Below are 21,610 nucleotides of genomic sequence, written 5' to 3'. Positions count from 1 at the left end.
GAAGAGCTGTATGCTATCACGGAAAACGTGGCATACGCCTTGAAAGCGTGGCAGGATGAGTATATAGCGATAGAGAAGCTGCACAAGCTGGCGACTCGCCATAACGCCAAGCCAACCAGCGACCCGAGGAAGTTGCAAAGGCCTCAAGTATTTGAGGATAAGAAGGAAGCCATGCTCTACGGCTACAAGTACGAGGCCAAGGAGGATAAAGTGGGCAACCAGAACCCATTCACGCAGGGCGGGTTCAAGCCAACGCCCGCTCAATCCCGAAAGATGATGAACAAGATTGGACCCAATAATCCTAACCCGGATGGCTGGCGCACCATCGTCAAGTTTGGAGTCGAACACGTGCCGAAGTTCCAAAACCCGCCCCGCGAAGAATTTGTTGGCAAGGCAACGCGCAAGCGCAAGGCCGCAGAGTTGGAGGCGGCTAACCGAGAGTTGGCAGCGTCTGGCTCCGAAGAGCCCACTATTGAGACACCAGCTCAGACCGACACGGAAGAGTACGGCCCCAAGCGGCGCACGCGTGGCCGTCGCCCTGGCACCGAGGTCGACGAAGCCCAGGCATCCGCGACACCCCCTCGAGGTGCGGTTCGGGGACGTGGAAGTGGCCGCGGCCGCGGTAGAGGTGCAGCTCGTGGAGGCGGAGTCATTGCTTCGACGGAGGTATATCAGCCGGTGGCTGCTGCGACCTCAGCACCACGACCATCATCTGGACGGGGCGAACATGTCGCCAGCTCCCTTCAGGCACGGCCTGCCACTGCCCAGTTGCCGCCGATCGAACCGGCACCGAGTGGTACGACGCCTACGCCTCCCGCAAGCATACAGCCCAGCAGCACGCTGGAGGATGGGATGGATCCCGCTGAACAGGCTCGGCGACAGAAGATTGCCAACTCGAAGAACCCGAAGCGAACAGAGGCCATGCTTAACCACTGGGCGCGTTTCAACCGCGAGGGTCGGGTGCGCAATCCCAAACGATCCAAGGCTCAGATCGAGGCCGACCGCGCAGCGGAGGCTGCCCGGAAGGCATCCGAGCCCCCAAAGCCGGGAAAGATCAAGAAGAAGCCGGAGAGCGGGGTGTATGGGGAGCCTGCGCGACCCAACGCAGGGATCGCGCCCGCACCGATGCCTGCATCAACACCCCTGGCCCCTGGTCCTCCTGCGCATCATCAGCTCGCGCCGATTGCTGCCCCGCGACCGTCACTTACGCCATATGCTCCTATCGATCCTCGAGCGGTGGCACCGTTTCCAGGGCCTCATGGTCTTTTGCAGCAAGCGCCGCTGCAGCCGTATCGCACACCTTATCCGGAGTATTACAGTCCTTATGGGGCGCCTGCGCCTGGGCTGCCACCACCGCATCCGCGACCTGCGTGACCTACGCTGGCTTGTATACCTACTTTTCGCTCGTTGTATGTATTATTGTGCTTTTGTTATCCTGTGATTAGTGAGCGTGCTTTCAGCGACAGGCGTCGGGGCTTTTGCGATCCGTGGTTGGTTGTGAATATTGCCAACCAGGTAGGATGTACATTGGGCACATAAAAGGCTGTATTATACAATAATTGCCACACTCTTATTTCAGCTGTTTACTTATCTAGTCGATATATAACATAGTAGATATTTGTATACTTCATGTGGGGGATGACGCCAGGTCACATGATGAGCTACACGTGACGCAACACTTCAACTCCGCGCTGGTTGGCGACCAAGTGAGCTGCTTCATCATCCCATCACCTTTCTTTCACTTCACACCAAGACAGACTCAATCATTATGGGTAAAAAGAGACGCGGTCCGACGCTAGATGAGCTTCTGGCTCGTCCATGGTGCTACTACTGTGAGCGCGACTTTGATGATTTGAAGATTCTCATATCTCACCAAAAGGCCAAGCACTTCAAGTGCGAGCGCTGCGGGCGCCGGCTGAACACAGCAGGAGGTAGGTAATCCAATGCGCTGTGGGTGATACCTACTAACAGCACAGGATTGTCGGTGCACATGAGCCAAGTCCACAAGGAGCAGCTTTCGGCGGTCGACAATGCTCTTCCCAACCGATCCAGCCTCGACGTCGAGATCTTCGGCATGGAGGGCGTCCCGGAAGACATCATCCAGTCGCACAACCAGCGCGTAGCCACCCAGTTCCAACAGGCAGAGGCCGAACGGCAGGCCGTGACGGGCAATCCGCCTCCGGGAACCGGCGTCGGCGGACAGCCAGCAAAGAAGCCTAAGCTGGAGAGCGTGTCGGATCTGAAGAAGCGACTGGCGGAGCACAAGGCTAAGAAGGCGGAAGCACGTACTGGAGGTAGCAGTGGTGAAGCTACCCCAGTGGGTGCAGGACAGACGCCGAACATGGGCGGATTCGTGAGTGTTAATCTCTCATATTGTAGGTAACGCGACTAACAATGATGCAGGGTCAGCCTGCTCCTGCTGCTGCCGCGCCCGCCGCAGCAACCACTACCTCCTCACAATTCTCTTTCCCTCAACCATACGGCACTGCCTCTCCTTATCCTCAAACCGCCAGCCCTGTCTATCCGAACTTCTCCCCCGGACAGCCACAATTCCCTCCCAATGCACAGTACCCTCCGGCGGGATACTCACCGCAGCCCTTCCAGGGCACGCCTGGAGCGTCGTATGGCACCACTCCACCGGCTTTCCCGGCACAACCTCCTCCAACCCATACTCCTCCACAGACGACTGGAGCATTCCCGCCACGGTCGGGCAGCCTTCCTATGCCTCCTGGTCTGCCGCAGCGACCGGCCGTGGCAGCGCCGCCGGTCAACGCGTATCAGATGCAACAGATGCACATGGGCCAGGCGCCAGCTTTGAATGGCGGTGAAACGACGCAAGCGCCGACGGACACGATCTCAACATCGGTGGATGACCTCATCTCGGGAGCCGCGAAGCAAGCGGAGACGACAGCCGACAAGAAGGGCGAGGAGAAGCCAAAGAAGGACAAGTCGAAGGCCGTGCGACTAGTATATTCGGACAACGAGACGAGTCCGGAGGAGAAGATGGCACAGCTGGCAAGGTACGCATTTGTTCCCGAGCAGAAGGGGGAGACGGTGCTGGAGGAAGTGCCGGCATCAGTGGTGACGGGGACGACGCGAGAGATGGATACGGTGGAGGATGCAGCGGATCGGTGAGCCCGTCAGCCAGACGGTATATCGGCTTTACGAGCATGCGCATACTTGGGAAGACAGCGACAGAGACAGGGGATCGGATCAAGCAGCTAAGTTTCAGTTTCTTGCACGATTGGAAATGTCTCTTACAGTGTAGGGCGGGCAAGCGATCGACAGCGAGACGAACCGTAGCAGAAGTGGTGGACAGACAGACAGACGGACGGACAGGACCATGATTTCCAAGAAAAAAGAAAAGAAAAGAAACTGTAAGTTCACATCGAGCAGGTAGGCTACATACAGACTACACCATAATCATACAGCTTATAGCTAGCTATCTGTATACACCGTATATGAACACCATTCATTCTTCATTCATCTCATCCATGAAAATAGTAAACGTATATCATACACCAACTGCCCCCTTCCTCACCACCAGTAAATCAATCAAATCAAACCAATCAATCACCTATCCTCCCCCCCTCTTCCCACCTAAGTAGTATCCCACCTCCACCTCCCCCAACCTCCTCCATATATCATCACCACCATCCATATATATCATCTAATGATTAACAACCGCATTCCCAAAAACCACCGCCCCGACAACCGCCAAAACCCCCAGACCCATGGGCACGCCCTTCCCCGTCTTAATGGCTCTGGGGATCGACGCACCGCCCAGGACAAGGGAAGCCAAGAGACCGATCTCTGCACCGTAGGGCTGGTTCGCGCGCAGACGGAGGTACGAGAGGAGGTAGAGGAAGGAGACGGAGAGGCCGGCGATCAGGGAGGGGAGGGAGCGCGCGCGCAGGTAGCCGGTTATGCCGCCGATGGAGGTGAGGAGGGTGAGGAGGAGGGCTGTTTTGGTGGTTGTGGACTATGTATGATGTTTCTTAGAGTTAGTTTGGGAGTGGGGTTGTGGGATGTAGTTGGGGAAGAGGGAGGGATGTACCATTGTGGTTGTGGTTGTTGTGTAGATAGAAGGATGTGAGTGAGTGAGGTGGAGTGGAGTGAGGGAGTGAAGGTAAGCTAACTAGCTAGGTAGCTATGTATGTATGATGGGGAAACTGGGATGATGGCATGATCTAGGCTAGTTGTAATTTGTGGATGCTGATTGGTTGGTGGGTGTGTACACTACCAACTGAATCTATATCTTACTTCCTTATATAGTAGTCTCTAATGTATACAACAATATTGTTAACAACAACCGTCAATTCATACTATATAATGATCATGTTCATTCTATCATAACACATATATGCATGCATGCCATCATATCCCAAAATCCAATAATAACTTTTACACCACCGCCGCCACCACCACCCCTCTTCTCTTCATTTCATTATATTTCTTTTTACCTCCCCCCAACACTCCCATACCCTCTCTCCCCCTCCCCTTCTTCCTCTCCTCCCTCTTCATCATTCACCTCCTGTGCATCCTGCAACCGATTCTCTTCCCCCATCCACCCCACCGGCACCGCACTCAACATCCCAAACACCCCCAGCACCCACCACGGCACAATCCCCCACCCCCTCTTCACTCCCCACGAGTACGCCCCCCCAATAATCGCCGGTCCCACTGCCCTCCCCACGGCACTCACACTCGTGCCGACCCCATTCAACGTCCCCAAGACGCTCAAGCTACTTGCTGAATTCGTCAACAGGATGGTGGTGCATGGAAAGCCGAAGATCGAGGCGGACAATTTCCCCAACATGAGGCAGAAAATCGCCACGGTGCGCAGCCACGGGACGGGAAGAAGCACTGTGAATGGCGTGAGCAGGTAGATGACCGGGAACACGCTGGCCACGGCTTTTAGGCAGTTGAGTACGCCGAAGGTTTGGGCCGCCCAGGGGAAGATGAGGAATTGGATGAACATGCCGAGGATGCCTTCGAGGGTGTAGTAGATGCCGATAGTTTGGGAGTCTATTTCTTGCGTTTAGTATGGAGGGTGAAAGGGAAAGGGGATGGGACGGAGTAAGGGATCATACCGACGCCGAATCCACCAGTGAATTTGAAGGGGAGTTTCACATCCGGGTTACCCTCGTATTGCTGTTCCGGGCTATGCAGGAAGACAGGGAGGACGGAATCGAAGGCCATAGCGTGCATGGACATGAGGGCGTAAGCGAGGAGAACGAGTCGGGATTGGGGAGTGAAGATCTCGCTCCAGGTTGGTTTGGATTTCTTTGCTGCTGTTGCTGTCGCTGAACGGGTAGTGTTTGGTGGTAGAAGGGATTGTCGTTCTGCATCTGATGCGTGAGACTCTGACTTCTTCTTCCGAGAAGAAGTACACGAGCTAGTCAATGCCTCGCCGACAACCAATCCATAGTCGCGATGATGTTTCTTCGCAGCGAGCGTTTCCTATACCATACCCACATTAGCACATCCCTCTCATTTCCAGATAAAAGGGGAGGATAGATATACATGCAAAAACAACCACCCCGTCGCAATCCCAACAACAAAAAACACCGCGGAAGCAATATTCGGTAACGCAAACGGCCACTTCCTGAGGAACTCTGACCCCCCAAACAACCCCGGATGCTTCTCCGCGGGCCTCGCCAACGCGCCCCCAAACGCCGGACCAAAAATACTCCCGATCGTCCACACCAGCGGCATGATACTAAACGCGCGGGGCTGAAGTTCCTTCTGGGGCACCATTTCCGCAACCATGGTGCGGATGATGCCCACGTTGCCGTTCATGAGCCCGAGCAGGGCGCGGGAGATGACTAGCATGGAGAGGGACGAGGAGAAGCCGAATAGAAGCGAGAAGACCATGGTGCAGGTGAGCCCGACTAGGATGATGGGTTTGCGGCCGAGAGTGTCGGAGAGAGTGCCCCAAGTGACGGCCATGAGGGCCTGCGAGAGAGAGGTCACGGCGGTGGTGATGCCGACCCATTTGGCGATTTCGGATTTGGGGACGCCGACGTGGTCGATCATTTCGGGCTATATCTTTCTGTCAGTTTTCTTCTAGTTCTGCGGTATTTTAATGGGGATGGGATGTACCAGGTAGGGAAGGACGGAGGTCAAGACGACTGTTTTTTTATTTTATATCGCATTAGAATTTACTCAGGAGGAGGGTATGTTGAGTGAACGTACCCGGCTCTGCGAAGCGACATATTGCTATGTGGTATATCGGTCAGTATACAGCTATCAGCTTGGGATAATAACATCTAGGACATACAGAGAATGACCAGCTGCCGAACAGGCAGCCGGGCGGGTTTCTCCAACATGGTGAGCAGACCACTACCAAAATATTTTTTGAAGAGAGGAATGAAAGAAGGAAAAGAAGAAGAAGAAAAAGAGAGAGAGAAAGAAAACAAGAGGAGTAAGACTCAAACCAAGCAGCGCGTGTGACCGGGGCCGACCAACTAATCGGCACTCGGCAGTAGAAAGACAGTCTCAAGACACGCTAAGCAGGCCCTAAAATGGCAAATAGCCTCGCGGTGGGTCGATCGCCGGCGGGGAAAGTAAGCAATTAATCACTTGAAGATAATCGGTAAGCGATAAACATGGCTCGGTTCTACCCTGCTATCTACTTATCACTACTCCGTTATAATCGTAATCTCCCCGTCGTCCTATCCTATCCTATCCTATCCTATCCTATCCTATCCTATCCTATCCTATCCTATCCTATCCTATCCTATCCTATCCTATCCTATCCTATCCTATCCTATCCTATCCTATCCTATCCTATACTCTCCAACTGAAAAGAAAGACTCTGCACATACACCAATAAGACATACATACATCCAGACTCTCCTCCCTTGAACTTCCCTTGCTTAACGGCAGTCACCTGCCATCCCGCCAATCGGCATTCATTTCCAACCACGTCCATCTGACTCACTGCAGTAGCTTCGTCGCAGCCTCAATGCGCTCGATGATGATCGCGCGCCATTTCTAGAACCCCATTAGCCGCTGAAAATTAAATCAGCGAGGTAGGTACTGGGTTACTCACCTGAGAATTCAGCAAATCACCCGCTTCCAAGCTCTCCACCAATCCGGGATACGTCGCGCCTGAGTATCCCGTCCAGATGCCCGGTGCAAACACTACGTGCTTAAACCAGCTGCGCCCGTCCAGGCCCGGCTGGTACAGGAACTGTCGTTCAATGCCCTTGTACTTGTCGTTGACGATGCGGATCTGGAAGTAGAGCCGCACCTTCTTCCACCAGTGGTACCACGGCACATCGTCGCCCAGCTGCGCGCTCAGATCCGCCGCGTAAGCGTCAAATTTCGCGGACACCGCTTGAAACTCCGCGATCGCCGCGTCGAGCGGACCAAAGTCGAACGATGTCCCCTCGGGGAGTTGCTTCGCCGCCGGCTTGATCTTGTCAAGATACTTCTCCAGGCCCAGCGCGTAGTCCGTAGCATTGAAGGCCACCACCGGCGTCTCCACCAGCTTGGCCGCTGCCAGAGCCCAGATCTTGGTGGTTGCTTCATGGTACTTCCAGCCCGGGTCGCCGAACCGGTCCATCCAGTCGAAGCTGTCGTAGTTCGAGTGGTAGTGGTAAACCGGGTCCTTCGGACCGCGGCTGAATCCGAGGTCGTAGCTTGCCACACCCGCAAAGTCCTGGAAGGCCGTAAAGTCACTGCCACTGCCCATGGTGGCAATGTCGCCGTCCCAGAGGTCCCGGACTGTCTGTCCAGGCACAGTCTGGTTGGGCGACTTCACTAGACCAGTGACCTCGTAGATCAGCTTGTTCAGCAGCGGGCTGGCCCTCGGGCGCAAGCTCGTTCCCGACGCCGCTACGTCCACGTTGAGATAGGCAATGTTGGCCTTGGACAACCAGGGCAGATGCTCTTCCACCCACTCGGTAGAACCCAGCAATCCGTACTCTTCACCGTCCCAGCTGGCAAAGACAATGGTTCGGAGCGGCTTCCATCCGGCCTTAAGCGCTTCGCCGAAGCTGCGCACAACTTCGTTGAGAGCGGCAGATCCGCTGTTCGGATCTCCAGCGCCACCGGCAATCCAGGCATCGCGGTGGTTGCCCATGATCACGACCTCGTCCGGGATGGCACCCTTGATAATGCCAATGACGTTCCACAGAGGAGTCGTCACGTACTCCTGTTCATTGTACAGATTGATTTGAACATCATCCGGGGTCGGGCCAATGTAGTACTCGACGCCCTTGCTGCCCAGCTTACCGCCTTGCCAGTATTCGTTGAAGTCAGACGCCTTGGGACCGTGGCCATTCAGGGCCTTTAGCAACGGCACCACCTCCTGGTATGAGATGGGCAGAGAAGGAATCAAGGGGATGGACTCATACGGGTCCTGGCGATCACAGCCCGGCTTGGATGGGTATCCGGGGGTAGTTGGGTCACCCGGTGCGATACCTACTCAGTTTAGCTTCTCCATCCAACAAGCAGGCGGAAGATAGGATAACTTACTCAAAAACTGGGTACTTCCCCTCTGAACAGCACTCGGGTTCCTGGCCGGCCCCTCCGGATACGGAGCATAGCCATTTTCCTCGATAATCTCCCCATCCGACTCGGGATCATCATACAGAATCACTCCAGACATGCCCAATTCCTGCGCTCTCTTGACCTTCAATCCGCGGAAGATGCGTCCATACTTGGCAATAGCAATTTTACCTCCGAGACTGACATTCCGGTCCACGAGGTCCTGGAAATCGTCCACAGTGCCATAGTTCACAAACACATATGGCGCCGTGACATTTCCACTGGCCGAGTAGCCGTGAAACACAGGGACGCGGTTCGGCAATCCGCTGGTATGGTCCTCCTCGAGCACGTCCTCTTCCAAGGTTGCCTCAAACACGACCTCGTCTTTCTTCAGCAATGCCAACCGATGATCGACAGGGTAATTGAGAAAGATATCATATGCTACGATATCGGTCTCCGGGACTCCGAACTCCGCCCAGCGTTCCTTGGTCCAGACTGCCTGGCTGAGGTTCTTCCCGGCCAGGTGCGGACCAGCGGTGTAGTAAGTGCTCCATTCGCGAGCCTTTTCGGCGCTGGGGGTTTCTTTCAAGATGGCTTGGAGTTCAGCGTAGCTCAGGCCGTGGCCTTCAGGCCAGGAGGAGTGGGGGAAGGGGTTTGCCCAGGGGAGGTAGCTCCAGATGGAGCCGTGGGCGCGGGGAAGGAGGGCGGTGGGGGTCAAGAAGAGACAGAGGGAGAGGGTAAGAATGGAGGTGAGAATGATGGTGCAGAAACGGCGGAGAGTGTGGTGTGGGTAGCGACGACGATGGGGACGGATGCCGACCGTGGTGAGGAGAGGCGTGGATTCGCTGGGCATTGTGGAGTAGTGATAGGCATGGGCCTTTTCCCGCATTTCGGGGGGCATGATTGGGATAAGGGATTAGAGGGATAAGAGATAGAATGGAATACTATCCATCTCATGAAAGAGGGGAGATGGAAGTGTGGATGAAGGAAGAGCAAGAGTAAGAGTAAGAGTCAGAGAGTCAGAGAGAGAGAGAGAGAGAGAGATGGAGGTGAGGAGTAACTTACTGCAGTAAGCAGTAGTACTTAGTAGTGACTAGACCAGCTACTTACTTGCAATGGAAGGAAGGGTTTCGGGCAGCTCCGCACGACGTAACCAAGGCTATCAGCTAATCAGCAGTCTCCGCTATCTTATCGCCGGCTCCACCTCGGCCGGACTTGAAGCATCACCAACTGTGGAGTCGTAATGGTGTCAATTCGTCTCCAGCAAGCGCCATATGAGACAATTCTCCCGGCTAAATTACAACACAACACAACAGACTAGCTAACAGAGAGGTATCACTCATCGCCTTATATACAACATAGCATTGGTCACTGGACAGTCCAATGAACAGAGTCCGACCAGTATAAGAATAATAATCCCTTCCAAAACACATCACCACCACTACTCCTACCTGCATCTCACTGCACTTCTGCGTCAGACTCCTCCGGCACTGGCACCTCGTCATTCAAGGCGAAGTTCACCTTCTCCCCGAGATCAATTGTCTCACGGAGAATTTGCCGTGCCGTCTCCTCATTCACTCCCATGTCCTCTTTGACCAGTCGCACCGCCAACTCTGGCACCAGCACCGCCTGCGCATATCCGACGGGCCCGGCCATCTTCACAATCTGATCATCGGCCGCTAACCGACGGAGCTTCCGCCCATATCGCGCTGTGATCGCTTGTAGCCTGTTTCAATTAGCCTACCCGTATAGAGCCATATCAAGTAGATGGAAGGGTGGGGCGTACATTTTCCCAGCCCCTCGAGTCCCGTAATATCCACACGAGATCTTTTCCAATCCGTCTCCGTCCAGCGACAGACGGAAGTTCTTAGCCTGTCCGGTCTTCAACGCCGTATCCAGGCTATTCCGGTAGAACGAGGCACTCTCCGGCACCATGATCGTCTCCAGGTCCGCGAAATGCCGAGTGATTCGTTCATCGAACGTATCCCAGTCAATTTCCGGATACCCCTTCTCCCTCCACTCCTGCTCCGCAGAAGACTGCTTATGAGAGTCACAAAATTGTCGCTGCTCGCGCATGCGCTGTTTCGGTTGCGCCCGGAATCGCAGCAGATCCCCCGGGTCCACGGGCGCTTTGCACCACGGACACACGGCCGGTTCATCTAACAGCGCCGCTTCTCCGTACCGCGAGAGTTCGTCCATGAAGCTAGACGACGCCGTACTAAGGGGCGTGCCGACCGAGGAATCGTCATCATCAAAGACCGCTGCATCCAAGGCAGACGAAGTAGCATGCGAAGAGCTCGAGATCATGTCATTAGGTTCAGGCATCGGAGGAGGCTGCTTGAATTCAGGCTTGGGGCTTGACGCACGCGCCGGGCTTGCCTCGTCCTCAATATCCCTGGGAACCTTGAACTCCTTCCCCTTCTTCTTCGAACCATTACTCATACTCTTGCTTTCATCCTTCGAAGCCCTCGGGGTTCTAACACTCCCCGCCGGTGACTGCGACGAGTTCACAAACGACTTCCTCGACTGATACCCCCGAGTCTTGCGTCGCTTATTCCCATTGTCCAATTCACGAAACGAGGCGAAAAACCCCTCATCCTTATCTTCATCCGCGTCATCGTCCACCATCTCACGCGAGGTCCGTTTGCGGCCCGTTGTCGGGGTACTGTTCTTTGTGTTGCTTCCTCTTTGTTGTCGCGGGGCGCGCGGCGTCGTCTCCGATCTGCTCTTGGCGAGCTTCTCATCCAAGCTGGGGCCCGAGACCCGTGTGCGGGTTTCGGGCTCGGAGTCGTCCTCGTTCACGGCATCGTCTTCTTCACTGGAGCTAATGGGCTCGTCGTCCGTTGCGGGCTCCGGTTTCACGGGCTTCGGTCGCTCATCTTTTGCGTTATTGTTTCGGAAAGTAGAGAGAAGGGATTGACTAGGGCCGGATTGTCGAGTGAGTCGGTTGGAGGCGTAGCTGGAGTTGGGTTTTGGCCGGGTTTGCAGGACCATGGTGTATGTATTGTAGCTGTGGTGGAGATCAGGTCGGTCGTCAGGATGGGTTGGCTTTAGCTTTGTGGAGAATCGTCGATATCGATATGGCACAGAAGAAGGATTGTTGATCAAAATGATATAGATAGAAAGGAAGGAAGATCGAAGCGTTCGGGGTAAGTATTTGTTTCAATGATAAATAGTCACGTCGCAGCTGTGACCGAACTGATTGAATGAAGCAGCACGAGAGCAGGTCGACCCCCGTTTGAGTGATGGAATGAACCACGGAACGAGTGTGAGCATGTGCATGGGCCGCCCCCTTGAATGTAAATAGTAAGGATACCCCGGAAATATCTGTGCTTGCGGGGTCTGGGCTGGGTGTCGCTCTGTGTGGAGGAAAGAGAAGAGGAGGAGGAAAGTCATGAATTAAACTGGCTGGGGATTCGGATGAGGAGGGACGCGTGTGGTGACACGCTATTCTCCGCACCCGCTGCTATAATTGTGATCCCGTCGGGCTTGGGTCCTATGCCGACTGGACGTATCGCCAGTCAATCAATGGATGGAGAATTCCTTGCTGCATTCAGGTAGTAGCAAAGTTACTTGGTATAACCGATACTGTCGGTAGTGATAATAGACTGCTTCTTGCTATACTAATGTGGATGCCGACCAGCACATCCAAAACACCCGCTATCCAAACAGCCACACCGCAAGGTGAATCAAGCATGCATGAAAATTAGACTGGCTGTATCATGTCTCAGAAAAATGTATGCAACGAAGAATGAGGCTCTAACCTGGCAATCGCATGCCAGGCACTGTATCTATCATAACTGCAATCGTCTTCCCGCGGCGTCATGCCACGGACACACACAAGCAAGTAGAATGACAACGAAAAAGAAATTAAAGCAACCCATATTAAGAAAAGTAGCCACCGGCACAGACCCGGTTCGGTCTATCAACAAACAACGTATACACAAACAAAAGCTCGTTCCCCATCGTGTGATCTCGTTCGTCGTCACTCAAACGTCATCTGAATTTCCTCTTCTTCGCCGTGGCCAAGGTCATGCTCGGCCCAGGCATTTGGCTCCAGAGCCATAGCGCCTAAAGTGCTGGCCCCGAGGGCCGGCATCGTGAGGGAAGACCGAAGCTCAGGCCTTGTGGGGTGTACATCGTGAGAGGCGGCGGGCTCAAAGGACGACTGAGAACGAGGCGGGGTCTCGTGGAAGGACGTATCGAAGGTCATTTCTACTGCTTCCTCTCGATGCACAGCCGCATATGCTTCAGTAGTAGGACTGTATTCGTAGGGCGTCGCAGAAGACGCACGAGGCGGAGGCGCTGGGGTTTCAGGGCTCTTCAGCTCTTTGCCGGTTGAAGCAGGGGCAGATGGAGCCGGGCTCGCTGGTGAACTCAAGTCTAATTTCATCGGGGGAAGTGTGGATTCAAGCTGCTTGACTTCGATGCTCTCCGAGGCTAACTCGGCCCGGATAGCATCGATATCGAAGAGCACCGTTCCGGAGGCGTTGGTGTCGCTGGAGCCTCGGCGCATGGCATTGTTGCGTTCCACGTCGTACGTTTCCCAGCCTTTCTTCTGCGCCAACTTTCCGCGTTTGAACAAACCAAAACGCTTCTTCTCCGGCTTGAGCTCAGCCTCTCGTCGCGCCTCGTCAATCTCGCGGATCAGCTCCCTTTGCCGCTCGGCGTGGTTCTCAGGATCAGGATCCTCAATTTCGGCGAACTCCTCGCTCAGCACTTCCCAGCCGACTTCCTTCAACAGCCGAGGAATAGCTGCACGGTAGTCCATGTGGCCATTCACAATTTTGGTGACATCGAAGTTCTCCAACCCGGGAACCCCCTCCACTGGCGCAAGACCAGCCACCCGCATGATACCACCACTCGTGGCGCGGAACAGATACCCTAAAATCCAGTCGTTGGAGGCGAATCCATTGACAAACCGTCCAGATACCACGCTACGGGCTTTGAGGTACTCATCTCGGTTGGCCACAATCGGAGACCCGAAAAGATACACGTTCTGAACCAGCCCATGGGCACCCTTGTCTGCAAGCTCTTTCAAGCAAGAGAAGATGACTCGCGAGCCGAGTGAGTATCCGAGAAGAGTCACTGGTCTCTTTCCCAGATTGTGGTCTCGCAACGAGTCAGCTAGAATCAGTCCGGCCGCATTCGCACGTGTAAGCGATACGTTCCAAGGATTGTCGATCAAATATGACAGCTTTGTCAGGACAAGGGGAAGTTGCAGTGAGGCCATCAGGGCAACTAGAACTGTCTGGCCAAGGACCTGCTGCAATCCCTGAGTCAAGGCCTATTCAAGCGTGTTAGTGTCCGCGTGAGCGTATCGGAGTATAATATCGCTGCCTACCTCCGTAGCGAGAATGTTAATAGTGTCACCCATACTTCGGAGCATCTCAGGCTCCCACAGAACTGAGTACAAATCACCCATGATAGGATCGACCGTACTGAAAGGCAATCGGACATCATCCACCTTTCCTGTCATCCAACCAGCGACGGTAATAATCAGATTGACTCTCTTGTTATTATGTAAGGGGCGGTATTCAAAAGTCTGAACAGGGCCCGTCCGTCTCTGAGAAGCTCTCAGCCCAATGGTACTTCCAGTCAAGGTGGCACCGGAGGCAATCAACGCTGTACCTCCAGCACCGCCCAGAAACGCGCTCGTCCCCGTAATCCCGACTGTGGTGAATCCCGCCGCTATACCAGCGCCGATGACCGGGGCCAACAAGCCAGCCGATAGGCCTATCACCAAGCCACCACCGACAGTGGCTAAGCCCATAACCATATACTTGCGTTTAAGGGCCATCTTCCGCCGCTTCTCCATGTGCTCCGACTCGTCCCATGTCTCCTTCTCTGCAGCCTCCTGCATCTCAAGGGCATCAATGACCCGCTTTTCGAAGCGGGCAATTTGCAGCCATGACACTTCCATCGAAGCACCAACCCTTTCGAGCAATGTCCGCGACCGCGCATCATAGGCCGAGTCTGCAATAAGGACGAGGAATAAATCGCAGAGCACTGTCCACCGGAGATCAATGTCAATCTTCGCGGAAGTGGGCAGCTGCGATGGCGTTCGGACCTCTGGCAAGTCTTCCCCTTCGTGGGTTTCATATGGTGGAGGGGACGTTGATCGGGAGGACCTGTCCATTTCGGTGGATATGCTACTCCGGTAGTCCTCCCTGAGTCTAGGGGATGCAGGCGAGGACATGGACTTCTTTGGTGTTCCGGGCTCGTCCGCCAAAGGATTCGCAACACGAGCGTTACTCATGAGCGGTCGGACAAGGTCTGCCGGCTGCACGCCATGTTCAGCCAATTGCTCTATCATCACCTGCTCCGCGGTGTCGATTTCCATGTGAGAATAGAGTCTGGCCATCATTGCTTGGCCCCACTTGCGCATAGCATCGATGCCAGCTTGCCTTGCCTTGCGTGTGCCCTTGATGGCTGGGATTTTATTCATGTCCAATGTCATTTGATGAATAGTCAGCCTGGTCACCCCAACATAGGCTATTCTCTGGCTCTCAGTAAGAAGGTCCTTTGTCGCCTGCATTTGGCTCACGCGGTCGCGCAGCTCCTCTTCTACACCGGCGGCGGTGTCGGCGGAATCTTTAAAAAGATAGCTTGTATCTTCATCCAAGCTGGTTGCTGATTGGGCATCTTCGTCAAACTGCACGCGAGTGTAACCCTTTCCTGCACCACCTAGACCACTGTACACAGCTTCGTTATCCTCCTGCTTCGCTCCACGGGCAACCAGCCGGCCATAGTCATCATAGTAATCGAATTCCCCCAAGGCGGGCATTTCTTTCCAACCCCCATCGTCCTCTTCTTCCTCGCTTTCGTCATCCGAATGCCCGGCCACATAGAGACGCTGATGAGACCATTCGGAAGGCTTCACAGATGCACGCTTTTTCTGCATGGAGGAACGATCGGCACTAGTATCGGGATTCTCCTGAGCAGGACTCTCCGTGTACGGCGGTGGAGGCTCCTCTTGCGAAGGATGGGACGGGTGGTCGGAAAGAGCACGCTTTTCGCTAGCCGTCGACGTCTCTGGGGCTTCCTCGGGAGAGAGACCATGATTTTGTGATGCAGATGTCGCAGACGGCAATGGCGGACCCTCGTTCACTTCCTCAGCCGCTCCCTGGGGCTCCTCCACAGGATCTTCCGGACTCGAATCCTCCAGAGAAGTTGCTTGACCTTCTCGTTTGCTCACATCACCACTATCATTTGCGTTCCCTTGTGATTCACCGGCTTCGTGAAATACCTCCTCGCTCTCCGAAGACTCCCTCTTAGGACGCACGCGGATCGGCAATCCAAAATCGTCGAATTCCTCCAGTGTGGACTCTATAACCCGGCCCGAACCTGACGCCTGCTGAGATGCAGGTTGCCCTCCATCCGGTCTGACGTTCTCTTTTTGTGTGGCAGCATTGTCGGGACTAGTGGTGCTTTCCGTGGCCGCAGCCGGAGCCGAGAGGGTCGGAGTATTGGAGGGTTGTGAGATATGTGGTTGATCGGCAGAGTGGTCGACAGAATGGTCAACAGCCGGACTGGAGACTGAGCTCATTCTTCATTGACGTGTCAAATCAAGTGCATGCAGTTGCCTCGTGCCGTTCTCTCGGTTTCCTTAATACCACCGTGCAAGTTCCGACATGAATGGGGCCAAAGATGACCCATTCGTGCGAAAAGGCACTTGGGTGATTATGGCTGATCTTGCACTGAGTTGCTCCCTGGACACTGTTCTATCCCATGTGCCTGACAGGGAAGCTGAGTCGTGTCGGGGTCCCCGGTAGGAAGCTGGTAGATATAAGACGATAAATGGGCTGGGGTAGTGACGGAAGTGGGAGGGAAGGGTCAAGGTACTTTTGCGAACGGCGGGGACGGAGCAGTGACGGCGCAAGAGGAGATGGGATTTCAGTTGATCATCGAAAGGAAATAGGAGAATATTCTAAAAGTCGATTGAGTCTGTAGGTAGTGGACAGGATTGAAAGGATGGCTCCTTTTTCTCCTGCTGGTTGACAGTCAGCCCAGGTGTAATCGGGGCCGATTGGGAAAGCAGCCTGCGACCGGGAGACGTGGTGCCGCATCTGGGGAGGGAAGTGGGCAACCACCTCTCGGCCTGTCTCTGAAAGCGGTCATCCCCTTCCTGCGGAGGCAATCCCCTCATGTTGATCGCGGATTTTCTGGTTCATTCCCCCCGTCCCAATGGCCTCTCCAGATGTAGAGGTCAATATGCCATTGATTTAGAGCGACAGGTCTTCGGTTTTCGGTCGTGCATGGACCATTGTTGGGGTCTTTTCTCGATCGCCAGCCAGCTCATGCCATAATAGCAGTTTCTTTACATAGCTTCCCCTCCCCGTAATCCCAATACATGGCTGGGGTCACTGGCGATTAGTACTTCACTAGGCTACCTTTTGCATGGTCGGATGACCACAAGCCACTTTCTTCAGCGTCACCTTGATTGGAGCTGAAGACGCTCTTAAGCACTACGGTTTATGTCAAGGCTCAAAGCTTGATTTTTGACAGCTGATGCAAGACCGAGCACGTCTCGAGTTGTACCGCGGCTGTCCCATCCGCCGCATCGTCTCAAATCAAGCCAGTTTGATAGGGGGTTCTACCAAGATGCGTCAAGCTACCCGGAAACTTGAGTCGCCACTACCTGTGGATAATTTCAAGGCTACCAAGTAGCAGTCTGGTGCTCTGCTGTTGAAGCAGGCATATGGTCCTCTTAACCTTTTATATCTTCATGTCACCACTCTCATAGCGTCGGATAGCAACCAGCGAGTCCCATCTTAGACAAGCAATGGCAGCTGTATTTGCAAATGGGATATTGAACAGATAGATCCAGTGTTCTCAAAATGAACACAACATTAGGATCATGCGCGGGTGTAAGAGCTTCCATTCTTCCAACAACGTATACCTAGAGGCTTCCTATAAAGCCTGGTAGGGATATGGCGCGCCATGTGGCCTGGTAGAGCCTTCTGTGTGTTCTACGATTATATCAAGTCATGAGACTTGCATCGAAGCAGGAAATAGTTCAGAGTAAGCCCAATATACATACCAAAAGATCCCAGGAATTCGAGCCCAGAACAGCAAGGCTGGTGGTCAAATGAGATTGTCCATCGGCAAGGGGACGAAAGAGATTCGGCCCGATTCCGAATTGTCGGCCGATATCCAGAGACACTGGAACGGAGCCAGGCCAATTAATTCCTCTTGTGCAGTCCCGCATAAATATCGAGTATGCCCAATGTTCATGACAATCTCGCGATCATCAGGCGATCTCCTCTGATGGTCTGTTTATCCGTGGGTCAATCGCTTGCTCAGTGTGCAGCTCCACATGGCCAGCGGTATCTCCCAACAGTCGAACTTGCAGCTGCACAAGGCCACCATCCACATGGTGACTAGGTCGGAAACAGCAAACCATCTTCCAAGAGCGAGCTTGGGGAGCCATGAAAGTCTCCACATATTCCCCTTTCGGAGAGTCCGGACAGTTGTGGATGTTGGTGTTGGGGCCTTGGGGGAAATAAACCCCAACTGGATGTCGGAGGTTTCATGTCTACCGAGCCCCCGACGGAGTAACCTCGAGAGACCTCGAGCATGCATAACGCTTACTGTGGGACAATGTTCTTAGTCACGTAGCCCCATCTTGGACACTTCTTTTCCTTCTTTCTACTGCGTGCTCTCATCGAGTTCTCTCTTTTCTTAAGACTCCTTGTTGCAGTGCTCATCAAATACTGGCCGTCTGGCGTGCCTGCCTCTCCTATGGCAGGCGGATGAAATTGATCGGGAGAGGGCTTTTCATGTCTATGCTAATGTATGCAAACAGATGGTCACTTCCAGGTGGTCCATCTTCTCTATCTAGATTCGAGGGCTTTCCAGCGACGGCTTTTTCAGAATCCAGGCAAGCTAGGCATCGCGAAAATACTTCCATCCGGCATCCACTCATCAAGCTCCATACCCGTTCTTGCCGGCGATGGGTTTCCTTGCTGACCGCTCTCTGGCGGGGTTCGCTGTTGCTGTACATCATATCCATAGTGAGGAGGCAGCATTGCAGGCTGGTAGCCGGCAAAAGTATTCATGTGAACCATGTTTTGATAAGCTCCGCTCTGGTCGGGTTGCCATATCTGTTCCGTCGTTGGTGGCACGCCGTAATTGACATTCATCGCTTGGAAAGGGACCATAGAAGAGTACTCCGCCTTCATTACAAGTGACGCACTTGGCTGTTGTGGGTCAAATGGCAGCGGATTCTGAGAAGCGGCATGACTCGGAGAGATTGGCGTACCAGCGCTCAACTGAGGGACAAGCCCAGCATTTCTCTGCATCTGTTTCTGCTCAAAGCGATCATACCAATTTCGAGCCTTGATGGCGACAACAAGATACCATCGGCTGGGGATCTTGTACTTCTGACCACCGCTTGCCTCCGCTAGACGCCGGGTCATTGCGTCCAGATATTTCTCGACATTTACGGACTCGGCAGTCACAAACTCCCCTAGGGCGCCAGATCTAACGGAGAAGTAGATTTTGAGCAGAGACAGAATCGCTACTCCGACCCGGGTGTAGATGAGGTTGGGGATCTTCCGCAGCATCTCCGTGTCGCAGCCTAGGAAGAAGTCGAGCATCTCGTGGGCGGCGTTCAACCACTTGATCGTGAAGTCTACACGGACCGCACTCAGTGGCGTGCCTTTGGACTTATCACTGTTCTCCAGTGATGGGAGAGTATAATATTGTTGCTTGATCGCATCAGGATCGCGATAACCTTCTCCGACAGCAAGCTCATAGATCGCGAGGTTAGTGTAATGGTATTCGAAATTCATGGGAACTGATGTATGGTATTAGCTTTTATACGTGCCCACATTGACCGCTTCAGGAGAAGTTTACCTGTATGCATCTCCATGGATAGATCTTTCTTCCATGATTGCATGCGGTTGTCAAACCACCTCAAAACGGCTTGCAGCCGCGACTCGGTGAGCGGGGCAGTCGAACTCGTGTCATCAAGCCCAAAGGATGTCATCGCCTCATCGACTACTCGCTGAAGCTCAAACCAAGTGGCCATGTGTCTATCGACTGCATTTGGTGAGCGCTCTAAATGCTTCACGCACTCGCTCATCCAGTCATTGAAGAGAAGCAAATTCGGCCGGCGTGTTTTCATAGCGACACTGTCCTCCGTTAGCAGGTCAGTCTCAACAGCATCCGCATTGAAGCTTACATGGACGTCAAATGATAGCAAAACAAGATCGCTCTCGCTTGTTCCGCCATTGGCTCGTCATATGCTGTCTTTCTATTCGTCCTGCGACTGGAGCTTTGGGGCACTCGTCGTTTGGAAGCCAACCCAATTTCCAGGGCCATCGTGGCCGCTATATGAGTATACTGATAGAATTGCAGTTTCAAAGGAGAGTCGGGCGGGAAGTAGAAGACAATCATGAGCAGCAATGCCTGGACTAATTCCAAGGACTTGTCCCCATTAATGAAGAAGCGTTCGGCATACACTCGAATCATCTCACGGTTGAGAGCAGCGGCTAGGTTGGCATCCAACGAGACTGCTGCTGCGGCAATGACTGAGAGAAACAGCACTGGCTTCGAGCAACGCAGTTGGTAAGCAGTTGTATCTGGAGGTAGTACAACGATTGGAGCAAAGGCCGTGAGCTCAGTGATAAAGAAGGCGACTAAATCGTTGGCATATTCCAGTGATATCAAGCCTTGCCCGACGACATCTCTTTCTAGAGTTGCTTCAAGCGAGTAGCTCGACGATACAGGATTGGAAGCTAAGCCGGGAGCGGCACCACCGTCGAAGGTATTCGAATATGGAGGGGTTGAGGAGAAGCTGGGTGAACAGTCCATGGGTCTAGCTGACCCCGATGCGCTGCTTGGAGGATCTGTGCCTGTGGGTACCGAATCATTGATACTCGGCCCTAGGTCGGGTTCCCGTGAGTCCTCTCTTTCGCTGCCGACGCTTTCGGCACTGCTTTCATCCACGCGTAACCTGTCCTTGAGTAGAGAGCGCATCTGTCGCATCTCTCTCTCTAGCTGAGCGACCCGCGAGTCAGTCCGCTTGCGTGGTCGCCGCCTTTGGGGCGCCACGAAGACACACGGTCTGTTGGCTTTCACACATCGTTGGCATTGGTTGGGTGTCGAAGGATCGGGTAAGCAACGGACTTTCAGTCCTCGACACGACTCGCACGATCGGTTCAATTGTTGCGCGGTCGCTGCCTGGGGTATGGCATTTGAGTCGCCTGGGGGGATTGTGGGTATTTTCGACATTTTTGGCCCCCACACCTTGCTACAAGGCGTAGTATCCGGACCACTGGTGATCGACGATAGATGCAAGGGTCGGATGATAAACTAGATCCAGATTAAGTGTGCACAGCGCGTGTTGGGGCTGACTAGGCGATATTGCTGGTCCTCAAGACTCGTCTCCAGAAGCGGCATGTAATCAAAAGTGGATGTGAAAGACGGAGATTAACATCGTCATTCCTATCTGACAAACCAGGTTTGAGAGGACTTCAGAAGTGATAACGTGGACGATATCGAGAGGATGGAAACAAAATCGATAGATCTATCCAAGGTAGAATCTGGGATGAAGACATCCAATTGGACGCCCGCCGGCAGGGGAAACTGCAGAACTCGCCATGTACCCGGTGCCGCAAGTAGTCGGAGTTGGTGCAGCAGCAGAATCCAGCTGAAGCAGTGGGACGCATACAAGCCTCAGTCATGTGAGAGTCCAGCCACAAAGGGGAAAGGCTCTTTAGCCTTTGTCTGCGCTTCTAAGGGCCAGGATGGTGCCATTGCTAAGAGGGGTTTGGCCTGTAGGAAAGAAGCCTAAGGCTAGTGCAATTTAGTCCCCTGTTCTCTTTGGTGAGCGGAAGGCCAAAGTGGAGAGATTAGATCAAGTTAGAACTATGGTACAGTTAGTCTGCCATCTTGGGTACACAGCTGGCGGGAAGATCCAAAGACCAATTAGTGCCAAATGAATGCTTACCCCATGAGGGCTACAGTCCTATGTCCCTGATTACAATTTAATGTTCAGTGTGTTGCTGGATACGGGGTGTGAAGTCCTATGCCGTTGAACGGGTTCAAGACGCCATATACCAGCTCATGAATGTCTCCATCAGAACAAAACTCTCAAGTGGTA

At 53.8% G+C, this 21,610-nt stretch overlaps 7 protein-coding genes across 7 annotated transcripts; 1 reads left to right on the top strand and 6 right to left on the bottom strand.

The window, feature by feature from the left end:
• Nucleotides 1-1,768: 1,768 nt before the first annotated feature.
• On the top strand, nucleotides 1,769-3,135 carry An18g04010 (uncharacterized protein; the record flags this gene model as incomplete). Its single annotated transcript, XM_001398822.1, has 3 exons — nucleotides 1,769-1,931; nucleotides 1,977-2,353; nucleotides 2,404-3,135. 3 exons carry the CDS (start codon nucleotides 1,769-1,771, stop codon nucleotides 3,133-3,135), a joined length of 1,272 nt encoding a protein of 423 aa, XP_001398859.1.
• A 535-nt stretch (nucleotides 3,136-3,670) lies between these two features.
• On the bottom strand, nucleotides 3,671-4,060 carry An18g04000 (uncharacterized protein; the record flags this gene model as incomplete). The annotated part of the gene is made up of 2 exons (XM_001398821.3): nucleotides 3,671-3,982; nucleotides 4,058-4,060. 2 exons carry the CDS (start codon nucleotides 4,058-4,060, stop codon nucleotides 3,671-3,673), a joined length of 315 nt encoding a protein of 104 aa, XP_001398858.1.
• A 399-nt stretch (nucleotides 4,061-4,459) lies between these two features.
• On the bottom strand, nucleotides 4,460-6,039 carry An18g03990 (uncharacterized protein; the record flags this gene model as incomplete). Its single annotated transcript, XM_059745751.1, has 3 exons — nucleotides 4,460-4,992; nucleotides 5,094-5,463; nucleotides 5,572-6,039. 3 exons carry the CDS (start codon nucleotides 6,037-6,039, stop codon nucleotides 4,460-4,462), a joined length of 1,371 nt encoding a protein of 456 aa, XP_059606589.1.
• Nucleotides 6,040-6,942: 903 nt separating this feature from the next.
• On the bottom strand, nucleotides 6,943-9,352 carry An18g03980 (uncharacterized protein; the record flags this gene model as incomplete). The annotated part of the gene is made up of 3 exons (XM_001398819.3): nucleotides 6,943-6,999; nucleotides 7,058-8,433; nucleotides 8,488-9,352. 3 exons carry the CDS (start codon nucleotides 9,350-9,352, stop codon nucleotides 6,943-6,945), a joined length of 2,298 nt encoding a protein of 765 aa, XP_001398856.3.
• An 826-nt stretch (nucleotides 9,353-10,178) lies between these two features.
• On the bottom strand, nucleotides 10,179-11,493 carry An18g03970 (uncharacterized protein; the record flags this gene model as incomplete). Its single annotated transcript, XM_059745750.1, has 2 exons — nucleotides 10,179-10,239; nucleotides 10,286-11,493. 2 exons carry the CDS (start codon nucleotides 11,491-11,493, stop codon nucleotides 10,179-10,181), a joined length of 1,269 nt encoding a protein of 422 aa, XP_059606588.1.
• Nucleotides 11,494-12,484: 991 nt separating this feature from the next.
• An18g03960 (uncharacterized protein) lies at nucleotides 12,485-16,048 on the bottom strand (the record flags this gene model as incomplete). The annotated part of the gene is made up of 2 exons (XM_001398817.1): nucleotides 12,485-13,786; nucleotides 13,844-16,048. The coding sequence occupies 2 exons, from the start codon at nucleotides 16,046-16,048 to the stop codon at nucleotides 12,485-12,487; spliced, it is 3,507 nt and encodes a 1,168-aa protein (XP_001398854.1).
• A 2,323-nt stretch (nucleotides 16,049-18,371) lies between these two features.
• On the bottom strand, nucleotides 18,372-20,319 carry An18g03950 (uncharacterized protein; the record flags this gene model as incomplete). Its single annotated transcript, XM_001398816.3, has 3 exons — nucleotides 18,372-19,300; nucleotides 19,360-19,637; nucleotides 19,688-20,319. The coding sequence occupies 3 exons, from the start codon at nucleotides 20,317-20,319 to the stop codon at nucleotides 18,372-18,374; spliced, it is 1,839 nt and encodes a 612-aa protein (XP_001398853.3).
• Nucleotides 20,320-21,610: the final 1,291 nt, after the last annotated feature.

Source organism: Aspergillus niger (genome assembly GCF_000002855.4).
Source record: "Aspergillus niger supercontig An18".
Taxonomy (NCBI): Eukaryota; Fungi; Ascomycota; class Eurotiomycetes; order Eurotiales; family Aspergillaceae; genus Aspergillus; species Aspergillus niger.
This window is presented reverse-complemented; position numbering and strand designations above follow the sequence as displayed.